The 15,000-nt window shown below is 42.3% G+C and overlaps 1 protein-coding gene across 1 annotated transcript in view; it reads right to left on the bottom strand.

Annotated features, from left to right (window-relative positions):
- The window catches only part of sema6bb (sema domain, transmembrane domain (TM), and cytoplasmic domain, (semaphorin) 6Bb), a 127,687-nt gene that overhangs the window by 26,310 nt on the left and 86,377 nt on the right, over window positions 1-15,000 (bottom strand). The window contains exons 12-15 of the mRNA XM_053503221.1: window positions 9,986-10,117; window positions 8,384-8,533; window positions 7,336-7,515; window positions 60-200 (exon numbers count right to left, since the gene is read on the bottom strand). Of these exons, the coding sequence (XP_053359196.1) occupies window positions 60-200; window positions 7,336-7,515; window positions 8,384-8,533; window positions 9,986-10,117 (603 nt within the window). The remainder of the gene's footprint in view (window positions 1-59; window positions 201-7,335; window positions 7,516-8,383; window positions 8,534-9,985; window positions 10,118-15,000) is intronic.

Here is a 15,000-nt window from a genome sequence, read left to right on the forward strand (position 1 = left end):
TGAGATCAAGCAGAGTTTATGTGAGTGTGTGTGTGTGTGTGTGTTTGTGTGCGTCTCACTTCATGCAGCGTGAGTAGAGATGGCAGCGAGCGACCGGGACTCGGATCACGCAGGACGGAAACGCCAGCAGCAGTGTGTGACTGACGGAGTCCAGAGAGAGTGACAGGAGCTGCCGAGCCTGAGGAGAATCTGTAGCACACCTGTAACACAACACACACACACACACACTCAGAGCTTAACACCTTTACACACCCTGATTTTGAGAGAACTCGCCTCGTGCAGTTTATTTAAACCATCGATATTTCAGAGGACTGAAAACGCCAGCGTGTGTGCGTACAGGAGCTTGAGCGGGACATGGCGCCGCGTCCTACTTCACCCGTGTCCGCGTGGCGTCGAGTCGTGAGTCACACCGAGCTTCGCTTCAACTGAACGTTAACGCGGGTCTACAGAGCAAGCTAGAGAGCCAGGCTAGTTAGTTAGCGGCTAATACGCAGCACATCGTTTCTATAGCAACGGAGACGTAGCGTTCTTTAATTAATAAGAGTTGCTGTGGTGTAAGAGGAATAAAACACTGCAGGCTGTGCTGTTAGAGGAAACTAATCAGCATCGCACCATCAGACTGTCCATGATTTGGCTTTTAACCCCAATAAAAATGCATTATTTCCATTAATTCATTTTTAATAAAAAGTTTGCATGGTGAGTCCAGAAACATCATCAGCGCTGTTCAGGTGACCGTGATTAGGCAAGAAAAAAGAAGAAGAAGAAAAATGATAAAAAATGATAAGAAAGAAGAAAAAAAAATACTTGAAAAGCTTCAAAAAAAGAGACGTCTGTGCTGTTTTTCATCTTACTCAAACCCTGACACCTTTCATCTCACACTCATACACACACATACACACACACACACACACACACTTACCTACACATCTCTCTCTCTCTCTCTCTCTCTCTCTCACACACTTACACCTGTTCTGCAGTCAGAGGTTTGTGGTTGTTTATCGATAAAGCGCGAGTGTGTGCTGCTCATGCTAATGAGATCAGAGGGTGTTAATGATGCTGTGCGGCTGGAGAGCGAATCACGGGTGAGGATCAGACACGAAAAAGGGAAGAAAGAGATTAGAAAAAAACGAGACGTTTCGCTCATTAGCGCGCGCGCGAGAGAGAGAGAGAGAGAAGATAAAAGGGAATATAAAAGTTAATATACACTGAGAAAGAGAAAAGACAGAAACAGCAGTGCTATAAATATTATTTAGGAGAGAGAGAGAACATTTCTGCATTCATTAGTGACCTAGAAGAACTGAATAAATGCAAAACAGGGATAAGAAACGTGAATCTTTTAGCTGTAGACAAAGAGTTTGATGAAGTTAAAAAAGCTGCTATAAACACTTTCCCTGAATAAACTCACTGCTGCCGGATCACACGGGCCACGTTAGACCCTGTTTAGGGACACTCCAGCACCTCTAAACATAATCTTAGCACCCTTAAATACAACGACGATAATAATGCATCATTACTCCGTCAAATCATTCTTAGCGCTCTGCTCTAAAGTTAAGCAATGTACGGGAAAGCGCATTTCAATAGAGATTAAAAGCACAGGGGAATTAAAGACCGGCTTCATTTAATATTAATCTGCTTTCACCGTGCCGCTGCACTTTAACGTCACGTTGCTGGATAGTGCATTTATTTTAATATTATTATTATAAATATTATAATTAACAACAGAGAAGAAATAAACAGTTGAATACTTTTGCACACACCATATCCTGTTTATCATTTCATTACTAACCTGAGCTGGTTCTGTGTAACGCCGCACTCGAATCAGACTCAAACATACAACCGACTGACTAAAACCGTAAAAGTTGTAAAGCAGCTTTTCATAGATGAAGCTGATCAGGTCTAAAACAGTCGCTAAGGATGCTCTGTAGTGATGGGTCGTTCATGAACGATTCATTCTTTTTGAACGAATCTTTAACGTGATTCAGAAAAATGAGTCGCCTCTGAGAGTGATTCGTTCGTTTTCTACTGGGCGCGCATGCGCAAATCATCGCCAGACAGTGGTGGCTCAGTCGGTTAAGGCTGTGGGTACACTGGGTTACTGATCGGAAGGTCGGGGGTTCGAACCCCAGCATCGCCAAGCTGCCACTGTTGAGCCCTTGAGCGAGGCCCTTAACCCTATCCGCTCCAGGGACGCTGCAAGCTGGCTGACCCTGCACTCTGACCCCAGCTTCCTTATTGGGATATGCGAAAAAAGAAGCAATTTCCCTCTGGGATTAATAAAGTTCTAAAAAAGAAAACCTCCATATGTTATGTACAGGAAACAGAATTGAGCGATTCTTTCTCAATGACTCTTCCACTCCGAGTCGTTCGTTCCTTTGTCACGTGACTCCCATAGACGCTATGCGGTGCAGAGATTCAAAAGAACGAACGACTCAGACTGGAAGATATAAGAGGTGAGCTACTCATTCTGTTTATTATGATATGCCCTGTTGGGGGTCTTTTTTATTGAAAATGCAACATTTTAGTTTATTTCTGATCAAAAGAACGAAATGAACTAAATGACTCAAAAGAAGATTTGTTTATTTTGATGACGAAGATTCAAAGAACCGAGTCACTAAATAATTCAAACGTCCCATCACTAGTGCTCTGTAACTTTTTTCTTTTTTCTTCCTCGACCTTGCTAAGAGCTAACGGAGATGTGCTTTATGCTAGAACAGGAAACTAAACCAAAACCAGAACCAGACTGAATTCACTTTTAAATAGTGTTCATTCCGTTAGCTGTTTTAAATTTTAGTCTTAGTCCTAGTCCCAGGATAAACGCCCCTGATAGTTTTTATTATATTTAGTCAATTGTTTTCTATTTTTTTTATTTAAGTTTTAGTCGACTAAAAGCTCGGACATTTTAGTCAGAGCAACCCATAAATATTTTCGTCTAGTTAGCAATAAGATTATTATTAATTAACCCTACAATCAAAAAAACAAAAAAAACTTTTTTTTTAAAGTTTTCTTTTTACAAAATAATAATCTTTACATTTTAATTCAGCTAATTATATTTATTTCTTACCATCACAACAACTGCTGTATTTAACTACAAAACAATAGGATCAGAACGGACAGTGTTTTGAAACTTAAAAAAAAGAAAAAAGAAGTTGCCAATCACCGCGCCTTTTCATTTGAACAGATTGTGACGAAGATAAAATTTTGATAAAAATAAAGACAGATATTTTATTAGTTGTTATTTTTTAAACCACATTTCAGTCTCGTCTTTTTTCGTAAACGGTATTGCATGCTGACTTCGTCACTGTAACTGTTCGTGATATCAGTGACATCTCGTCAAGGTCTTGTCTCGGTCACATTAGTCGTCGACTAATATTTTCCGTCATTATTTTCGTTGACGAAATTAACACTACTTTAAAAGTAGACAAGAGTTGCATTTCCGGGGTAAAATAATGCAGCAGCAGAGGGCGCTGTAGAGAGAGAAGAATGAGTAACGTCACAAATAAACGGCAAACACTCACACGTTTATTCTCAAAGAGAATTTAAAAAAAAGGGGATAAAAGTGATGATAACAAAAAAAGTAAAAAGATGTCACTGCAACCGGGACAACTCCAGATGTGAAGAAACACCCGGGGTGGAGCGGTGTCAGAGCGGGAAAGCGCTAGGGGGGAACAAACGGTGCGGGAAAAAAATGAGTGCAATAAAAGCAAAGATGATAAAGATTACACGCGAGGAAAACAACAGTGTGACTTCTTGAGTAATCACACTATATACAAATAAAAAAAAATCAAAGGATCACAAAGGTCCCGTGTTCGACTAGTTAACAGAGCTCAGTCTCAGAGCTCCTTTAAAGTGTGTGTGTGTGTGTGTGCATGTGTGTGTTGATCTACTCTTTAGATAATGCACTTCTTTCCACAATCTCCCTTTATTTCACTTCTCCTCCAAACACACTGTTTCAGTGTCTATGTAAATGAGCTACTCCTGAGCCACGCCCACCAGACAACAGCCGACCGAGCTGATCAACAAGCCTGGGGTGGGGCTCTTCTTATATGAAGTCACATTAGAGAGGAAACCAAAATTCACTTGTTTAAGCTACACCCAATACAAACCTAAAAAAAAGGACAAAAAGCAGAGAACGCATTTTGCAAATAAAAGTTATTTGGCCTTTAAATCTGGCCGGAGGAAGAACCTGGACAAAGGTTACATTAAAGACGGATCCACAAACACGAGAGCGTTTTTGCACAACAGCATTTAAACAGGAGCTAAGTGAAGCGACGACCACGGCGGATTTTAAGCTGATACTCCGACACTTACAATCAGTTCCCTCCTGTTTCTCTCTATTAGTGAGAAAAAAATCTCGAGGAGAAAAAAAAAACAAGTGAAAGAAAACTCTGAAAGTGCTAGAGAGCTGAGCGATGATACCAATTATAGTGGAGTTCTCAGTGGCACGGCTCTTTCAGCCTCATTAACGGGCGCAGCAGGACCGGCGGCCGTTCGGTTCCACCGAGACGAGGTGAATCCGGTTTATTTCCTCCACTCCGCCCTGATTAGCTCACGTCTGCCTGAGTGCTGTCTCTCTCATGCCGGAGCTCATCACTAATTTACGACGCCGCGGCTGCACAGCTCAGCTGCATGCCGTGATGGAGACAATCAAAAGGGTTTGTTTTTTTGGGGTTTGTTTTCAGGGGACCGGCCACCCAGGGGTGCTACAGGCCTTTAGTTTTTAGGGCTGTTTATTTCTTCTCCAAACCCTCATGAAACTTCGGAAACATCAGTCACCAGGTTCTGGATAACAATCCAGGTCCAGCGACTCACTAGTGCCCCCTTTGGACATTTTACATATATACTGTGTTACCAGCATATTTTACCTCAAAGTAACGCTAAAACGTAAAGAGATCTTAAAACAGTGTTGCTATGGCGACGCCATCGATTAACGATTTTCCAGCAGCATTACTGAGGTCCCTGGTTTTACTTGAAATCTCACAAAACGTTTGGTTTCCTATCTTTTTCCGATAAATGCATTATGATTGCAAGAATTCAGTCTCGTCTATGATTGGTTGGATGATTTACTCTATGTGAAATGTGAGCCAATCGGTGCTCCTTTCTGAGCCTGAGACTGAGTGGATGAAATAAAAGCTGCTGTATCGATTATTAGTATCAGGCTGTCAAAATTAACGCATTAACGCATTACAATTTTTTCAGCGCAGATTAATCATATGACCAAGATTGACCCTAATGGCTTTCCATAATCGCAGCACGGTTACCCGGCTGTGTGTAATAGCGGCGTGTTTAATGCGGATAATAAGACGACTGAGGAAACACCACCAGGTGTACTGAACGCTTTATTATACAAATCTTCTAGATGGAGGTTTGGATAAAACCAAAGTTATGATCTCAGTCTTCCTTCAAGGGGAACTATTTTTACAAGAATAAATTAAATGTAAGACACTAAAAAAAAAGACCCCTGGACATCCGTAGGTAACCAGAACTACCTTGGTGTAACAGCACGTCTAATCACGGCAATCTCATTCACTCTGGGCGTGTTAAAATTACAAGAAAGACATTCTGCCGAAGCACATGCTAGCTGAATTTGTATTATAAAATTATGACCATTCGTGATTAATTACAGACTACAACTGTGATTAACTAGATTAAAATTTTCAATTGTTTGACATTACTAATTATTAGTGCAATAATAAGGTCCATGTAAACACAGCTAAGTGTTTAGATCTGGGTGAAGCCCAGGAACCCAGTAGCGCCCCTTTTAACATTTTTCCAAGCGTCCAGTTTGACCAACATGCACCAACTGGCGCAGGCGCAGATTTATTTGGAAATGCTTCAATTCTCACCTTGATGCTGAGAGACGGAGGATTGTGACACCAAGAACAAAACCTGGAGAAACAAACCTACACGAAAGAGCAGGACAGAGAGACAGCAAGAATGTGGGAGAGACGTTGAGACAGGCTCGCAGACTAAACAGTTTAGGGACGGAGGTGTAATTAGCGCAGCTGCTTAGCTAGCCCGAGTCTTGCCCAAGCGCTCGTTACTGGCACCGAATGTCTCGTATGTTTATCGCACTCGTCCCTCAGTGCGGATTTCATCACGCTATCACCCAGAAAGAAGGAATGAAAAATAAATAAGCGTGGTGTGCCATCACAGGAAAATAATCAGTCACAGAGTGGTGTAATGATGCTGGTTAGTTTTCTGTAACACCAGGCCCTGGAGCGCTTTAGTCCTCTTATATCACATTCCTTTCGTTGTTTATTAAATAATGATTAATGTTGGAGGTCAGCCAAAAAAAAGTTGTTGCCAAAGTACAAAAAACTTCACCATGTCAGAAATAAAGTCCCTGGAGTGAGCCGTTACCATGGAAACAACAACATAAATCCGTTTCCTCCTTCCTTCCTTCCATCACTTCACCAGGATTCAAAACAGTTCTGGTGTTCATTCTTTTCCTTTTTTATCATTTTGTCTGTTTTTTTTTCTGTCTTTCTTTCTTTCCTTCTTTCTTTCCTCCATCCATCAATAAACTATTAGTTTATACTTTTTTACATCCAACAACATTAAAAACTGTGTTGTTCTTCCTTGTTTCTTTCAAGGTTCAAACCGGTTTAAGTCTTTTTTAACTTTTCTTCTTTGTTCTTTTCCTATTTCCTGCTTTCTTTTTCAATAAAGGTCCAATGTTAAGGTGTTCTATCTATCTATCTATCTATCTATCTATCTACACTGGAACCGTGGATTGTAGTAACGCGGTCTGCGAGTGTTTTGTATGACAAGCAAAAATTTTAACTTGATAAGTGAGTGAGGTCTTGATATATGAGTAGCAACCATGCGCTTTGTCTGCTGAGCGTCACGTGATCACGCACTTTGGAATTGTTGATAATCGTCTTCCATGCTGAGTCTCTAAGTATCTGTGCGTGCATGTACTGTTTACTATAACACTGTGACCTCGTGTGTGTGTGTATGCAGGTTAAGTTGATTTATGTTTACATTACATTATGGCATACGCTTTTATCCAGAGCGACTTAAGGGGTTAAGGGCCTTGCTCAAGGGCCCAACAGTGGCAACTTGGTGGTTGTGGGGTTTGAACCTGGGATCTACCGAACCGTAGTCCAATGCCTTAACCACTTAAGAGGGAAATCTGATTTGATATACAAGTGCTTTGATATACAAGTGTGCTTCCAGGATGAATTATGTTCTCAATCCAAGGTTTAACTCTATCTCAATTTCTGTAATTCCCGTTTCTCTATTTTACACTCTGTTTCTTTCTTTATTTTTCTTTTAAAACTCCCCCACCTCCCACCTCCCACCACACACACACACACACACACACACACTTACTTCTCCGGGTTGAATCCCTCCAGCTCCTCCAGAAAGACGTTGCTGTTGGACGCCACGGTGTCTCCGTCATGGAGGACGAGAAACTTAAGGATGGTGCCGCGGTTGGAGCCGAGGAAAACGACGGTGCGGTTGCCATGGGGACCGGCGTTTGTGTCCACCACCATCTTATTGAGTTGATATCTGTTGACAGACACATACACACACACATACACAGACGGGTGATGATTAAATCCCGCCGCCCTGCTGATCGGAGAAAATGAAGCTGCCAAAAGATTAATCAGACACTCGGGCCCTGATGACACGCTGGATAAACGAGTGTGCTCGTTAGCATAATTAAAACAGACTGGCGCCGGGCGTTACGACGACATTGTGGCGAGGCTGAGTGGACGAACCGATCTTCTCTCTTGGGTACTTTACATCAAAGACCTGGAGAAACTATAAACACCCTACTTACTGAACAGCGCACTAGTGTCATGGTCCCGACATTTTTAGGAGTATCCACGTGTGTGTGTGGATTGGGACGTGTCCACAATACATATGTAGTAAACTGGATGCACGGTTTGGGACACGCCCCCCAGAATATCTGTTTTAGGAAGCTCGCTCAGTGAAATAAATATGTGATTTGGGACACGCCCATGCTGTGGTACATAGTACACGCCCACCATGAACTAAAGCTAGTGAGACATTTGTGATGGTGTGTTTGTGCCCTTAATAAGTATGTGTGTTCTGGGACATAGTAGACTGATGGTGTTGTGTGTGTGTGTGTGTGTGTGTGTGTGTGTGTGTGTGTGTGTGTGTGTGTGTGAGATAATGATGTGTGTGTGGTTTGAAACAGGCCCACAGACATTCAATGATGTGTGTCTGAGTTTGTGTGGGTGTGCGGTTTGGAACCCGCCCACAGTAGACTGATGATGATGGTGTGTGTGTGTGTGTGTGTGTGCGTGTATGTTTGAAACACGCCTACAGTAGCCCGATGACGGACAATGACACCCCTGCATGACCCGATGTGACCCCGTGCGAGGCGGTGGGCGGAGCCTGTGTGTCTCACCTGACCATGGTCCTGATGATCCAGGGTCTCTGTCCCACAGACGGCACGGCCTCGTCCATCAGAGGGTGCGTCTTCACAAAGTTCAGCATCTCATCAGGAAACGAAGTGGACGAGTTAAAGCTGGAGCCCTGACCAGCACAGCCGCCGGGTCTGACACACACACACACACACACACACACACACACACGTAAATTACACACATGTACATTACACACATCCATCAGTCCTTCAATTTTTACTCTGCTTCCTGTCATAACATGAGGCTGTTGTACTTTATACTTTGTTTCTTCCTCCCTTTTCATTAAGGTGTTTTTCTTTGATTTTTTTTCTTTCTATTAAGGTTTAAACTTTTTGATGTTTTTCTTTCTTTCATCTCTTTTTATCTTTGTTTAATAGAGTATTTAAGTTTTCTTAGTTTTTTTCTTTTTTTTAAATTTCGTTTCTTTTTGCTTTTTTATTTAACCCAGTTTTTAGTTTCATTCTTGCACACACACACACACACACACGCTCAAATTAAAATGTATTGGTCACATACACAGCTATAAACAGTATGTTGCGATAAATGCTTATACGACCACCAGTGACCTAAATATACAATAAAAAAAGTCAAATGTAGGAATAAAATATTATATAAGAAATAATTATATAAGAAAAATCTACAAATACAGAAAACTTTAGCTGTAATATTTATAATATGTACAAGCAATGAAGTGAACTGAAACAGAAGTGTATCAGATGTTAAGTGTATGAGTTCTGCAGGATAAAAGTTACACCTGAGTGCAGTTCGTCCTCATATGTGTGAAAAATGAGCAACGTCCAGTGACGAGCAGGACAACGTGCAGAGGTGTTCCAGAGGTGTTCCAGAGGTGTTCCAGAGGTGTGTAACCTGTAGGCCGTGTGCGAATGTGTGTTAATGTGCAGCATGAGTAGTGTACGAGTCGGGGGAGTGTGTTATTGTGTGAGAGTGTAAAGGACGCACATCAGATTGTGGAGTTCTGATTAAGAATCTGTACATTACACACACACACACACACACACACACACACGTACATTACACACACACACGTACATTACACACGCACACGTACATTACACACACACACACACGTACATTACACACGCACACGTACATTACACACACACACACACACGTACATTACACACACACACATACATTACACACACACACATACATTACACACACACACACATACATTACACACACACCTACATTACACACACCTGTCAGTCCTTTGATGTTTATTCTGCTTCCTGTCATGACATAATGCTGCACTTTTCTACTTTAGCTTCCTTCCTTTCTTTGTTTCTTTATTTGTTTTTTTTTTTATTTTGAAGGCCAGTTTTTGGGGATTTCATTGATTCTTTTTTTTTTCAGTTTTTCTTGATAAAAGGTTTAAAACATTAGTTTTTCTTTCTTTCTTTCAAGGTTCAATATACTGTAGTGTTGGGTTTTCTTGTTTTTTTTTCTTTTTCTTTTTCATTTTTGACTTCATTTTGTCTTTCTCTTCTTCCACTGTGGTCCAACCTAGTTTCGCTCTTGCGCACACACACACACACACCACCACACACACACACACACACCTGGGTTTAGGGATGAGCTCATCTGCCACTGGCGTCCAGATCGACTCGGGAGATTTCTGCTCCTTAAACCTGCCGTCAAACACCACCGAGAGCTGCTCCATGTCAAACACACACACCGCCGAGCCGGGGATACTGAACGGGACGGAGCGGGACACAGAGGGAGGGGGACAGAGGGGGGGGGGGACAGAGATGGAGAGGGACAGAGATGGAGAGGGACAGAGAGGGAGGGGGACACAGATGGAGGGGGACAGAGAGGGAGGGGGACAGAGAGGGAAAGGGACACAGAAGGAGGGGGACAGAGATGGAGAGGGACAGAGAGGGAGGGGGACAGAGAGAGATGGAGAAAGAGTTCAGTCAGTATCATATATTTCAATCACCATCGAAATTAATTATTTTACTATTAAATTAATATTGTTACTGTCGCTATTAACATAAACTCCGCCCCATATTTAGGCCACACCCCCACCTAAGCCAATTTCAACAGTTTTATGATTAAATTAATTGTAAAGAAATAAGATTTGTATAGGAAGACCAAAACGATAGTGTGTGTGTGTGTGTGTGTGTGCGTGTGTGTGTGTGTGTGTATGCGCAAGTGCGCTGTGTTGTAAGTTGCAGTGTCAAGAAATAAAATATTTTTTCACTGTTAACTCTGAAGCTCTTCATCATCATAAATACAATATGTGCCTGGCCGACACACACACACACACACACACAGAGAAAGTGTGAGTCAGCTCTCTGAGCTCCTGTTCACACCCACTCGCTCTCTCTCTTTATCTGTTTTTCACTTTTACTTCCCCTGAAATGACTAACATCCACATCTCCAGCGTCTCTCAGCTGCTCCGATTCACTGACACATCCAGCACGGCTACGTCTGTCTGTCTTTCTGTCTGTCTGTCTCTCTATCTGTCTGTCTGTCTATCTGTCTGTCTCTCTATCTGTCTGTCTCTGTAAAATACAGTTCTCTTTCTTTGCTGTAAACCACCTGAGACTTGCTGACACTCTGAGACTGAAAGAGGGTGAGACAGGTGGAGACAAAGCGAGAGAGAGACAGAGAGAGAAACAGATCAGACAGATGGTACTAGAGAGGTAGAGAGACACGTAGATGGATAAATAGATAGATACAAAGAGACTGTTATGACAGACAGGTAGGTACAGTAAGTCCCCTACATACGAACATTCGAGTTACAAACATATAAAGATGTGTTCGATCACAGCGATTAGATCAGCGTGTATCTCAGGATGTCTGGAAGCGAGCGTGAAAGCAGCGGCGATGGAGCCGGTCCTGCTAAGATGCGCCGAGCAATAACGATTGAGATAAATGTGAAAATAATTGAGAGAGTAGAGTGAGGTGAAAAGATGGAAGACATCGCTCGTTCTTTTAAGATGAATCGTTAATAAACCATAAGCACTGTTTGTTAATTGGTGATCTCTGAGGCTGGTGACTCTAAATGAACTTCTCCTCTGCAGCAGAGCTCAGTTTTGGTCTTGTTTCCCTGGGAAGGTCTTCATGAGAGACGGTTTCATCATGGAGCTTGTATAGTAAATGCACTTAATATTGTTCTTGCAAGAGCTGTTGCAGAAAAGCTGACCTACGTGTCTTAAAATAACAACCTACTGTAAGCTTGTGTCTTAATTACCGAACGCCATATGTGTTACTGAATTTCATAGTTTAAAAAATAAAATAAAATAAAAAATCCAGTATTGTTCCATAATAGAGACAATAAACCCAAACTTTGTTGTCCAAACTTTTGACTGGTACTGAAGGTAGACAAACAGGATAGTGTACAGGTAGGTTCTGTACACAGGCAGATTGATTGATGAGGTTGGCAGACAAATAAGGCAGACAGACAGGTAGGTAAATAAACAGACAAACAAATATATAGGTATGGGCATTCAGACATACAGAGTGATGGACAGATAGGTAGACAGACAGACAGGTAGAATGACAGACTGGTAAAAAAAAATGATAGGTAGGTATGTAGACATGTAGACAGGCAGGAATGGAAGGTGTTTAGGTAGGTGCGTAGCCAGCCAGCCGGCCAGACAGACAGAGAGTCAGTCAGTCAATCAAACAGCCAGACAGACAGACAGACAGTCAAACAGCCAGACGGAGAGACAGTCAAACAGCCAGCCAGCCAGACAGACAGACAGACAAACAGTCAGTCAATCAAACAGCCAGACAGACAGACAGTCAAACAGCCAGACAGACAGACAGTCAAACAGCCAGACAGACAGACAGTCAAACAGCCAGCCAGCCAGCCAGACAGACAGACAGACAGAAAGACAGTCAAACAGCCAGACGGGTAAATAAACTGATTGGTATTATGGTATATTGGTATTTAGGTACATACAGACAGGTAGACAGACAGAAAGACGAACACGTTGCTGTGCATACAGACAGACAAACAGATAGACAGAAGAAACAGATAAATAAAAAGCCAAGAAAAAGTATTTGCCCCCTCCTGATTTCTTGTCACACTCAGCTGTTTCAGATTTTAAACATGACGTAGTCAACAACCTGATTAAACACAAAACTCAGGTGTTAAATGATCACTTGAAGGAAAAGCACTCATCCAAAAATAAGTGCGCCCCCTACATCGATTACTCTTGGTGGTTTGTGCTTTGCAAATTTCCCACTGATCTCATCTTGCCCAGTCCCCTTCTCAGTGGTGGTGAGTAAATGGTACATTCCTTCACGAGCATGACACGAGCGTGGTGGCCTACAGTTCCTCAGATGCTCCTTAGATGTTCTTTTGGGTTCCACTGGGACTTATTGGATGACTCACTGACGTGCCCTCTGCAGGAATTTGATTTGGCCAGAGACGTCTGGGAAGACTCACCACTGCTCCACGTTCTCTCCATTTGGAGCTGATTTGTGGTGGTCTCGCGGCGGCTCCGAGGCCTCGTAACTGCAGACGGAGAGCTTTCTTTCTCGTTTCTTCTTTTTGTCGCGACAGAGTGAGCTGCTTGTCGAAGACTTTGCTGGAAAGGTTGCGTTCGAGACAGACTGTCTGTCATCGCTCATCCTTTATGTGTCACTTCTACAGCAGCGTGTCACACACTTCTACTGAAACTCCACTGAAGCTCTCTTCATGTCAGTGTCAATCGTCGTGGAAACACTCCACTAAAGCGTCACTCAGTAACGTTCAGCATTCCAACCATCACACTCATCAGAGAGGACATGAGAAGTAGATGCACTTCTTACACTTTCTTAACCCCCCCACACACAGCCCCTACACACACACAGCATACAGGGGTGAGTAAATAGTACATTCCTCCATGAACTCCTCTGTGTTTTCAAATTAAATTGTCCTTACGGCACAAAAACAATCCCACACACCGAAGCGTAAACACACACCCCATACATGCTGCAATGAGCAACACACACACACACACACACACAGTTCCGAAGGTAAAATATTATGGTAAGAGTCATTAAAAGCTGTTGAGACAATATGGAGCTCATTAAGCAGTTCATTCGCTCAGAGTTCCTCTTTCCCACAATCCTCTCCTGCTGTGGCCGCATCGCTGTCTCTCTCTCTCTCACACACACACACATACACACACACATACACACAGCCAATTTGTTGGAGAGCTCTTTAAGAGACCGCATATCCCCTGTGTGTGTAAGAGTGTGTGTGTGTGTGTTTATGTTTCATTTGTGTATTACACAAGAAAAAAAAAGTAAATAAGATAAAAGACCTAGAATAAAAACAAGGAAAAGGAAGAGAGAGGAATCAATACGGAAAAAGAGAAAGGATAACGGGGGACATTAATATACGAGCATTAAACTAAAGTTGGAGGGAAAACGTTTGTTTTGGGGACGTTTATGTGAACTTTGATTTCTACGTAACTACAGTCAGGAGAGCGGCTCTTCACTAGAGACCGCCAGCCGCGAGAGCGCTAGCGAAAGATGAGAGAGCGGCTCCTCCAACGTGTTTGTGTGTGCGTATTTGTGACGTCAGACACCGATGTTAGACGAGAAGGCGTGGCTCGTCTCCTCAGTCTCCGCCCTAATCCATCACAAAGGTGTCCTATCAGGCTGAGGTCGGGACTCGAGGTCTTCCACACCGAACTCGCTCATCCATGTCTTTATGGACGTTGCTTCGTGCATGTTGGAACAGGAAGGAGTCGTCCCCCAACTGGTCCCACAAGGTTGGGAGCATGAAAGTGTCCGAAATGTCTCGTTATGCTGAAGCATTAAGAGTTCCTTACACAGTTGCATACAGTTATCCTCCTCCACTAGACTTTACACTTGGCACGGTGAAGACAGAGATGCCCTGCTCTCCGGGCAAACTTCTTCTAATTTCACTGATTATTTTTTTATTTGTTTTCCTCTTTTCCTTTCCACTCAGTTTTTCCCTACCTCTTTTCTTTTTTTATTTCTTTTCTTTAATCTTCCTACATCCTGATTTGTTTTCTTTCTTTTTTTCTCTCTTTTTTCCTTTTCATTGTTTCCTTTTTTTACCTTCTTCATTGTTTCTGTTTTTTCTTCTCTTTCTTTTTGTTGTTCTTCTCTTTCTTCTTTCTTCCTGCCTCACTTGGTTTTATTTATTTATTTTTCCTTTTTTTCTAAATTTTATTCTTCTCAATTCCTTCTTTATTCCCATTTCCCAGACCCAACACCTGATTTCAAAGATTTGGATGGGTGAGTAAATACTTTTGGCGATATACAGTACAGTATGTCCTCTTGATAGAGTTATGTCAATATCACATAATGGTGGACCAGGTAAAATTAAGTCTTCGAGAAAATTAAGAACAGAAAAGACATTAAAAGTTAGCATTTTTTATTTGGATTTGAAAGAGGTCAGATCTGCATCAGATCGAATTTCAACTGGTGATGAACCCCATATTTTGGGAGACGCTACAGCACACGTTCGACCGCCAACCCGCTTGCGTCTGGATCCTGGCGCTTCCGAAAGCAGTTGGCTAGACGTTCAGAGCGCCGCACCGGAGCTACGAGGTATTAAGATATCTGCTAAATTAGACGGGGCCATGTGGGGCTTTAAAAACTA

The sequence above is a fragment of the Clarias gariepinus genome, chromosome 9, assembly GCF_024256425.1.
Source record: "Clarias gariepinus isolate MV-2021 ecotype Netherlands chromosome 9, CGAR_prim_01v2, whole genome shotgun sequence".
NCBI lineage: Eukaryota > Metazoa > Chordata > Actinopteri > Siluriformes > Clariidae > Clarias > Clarias gariepinus.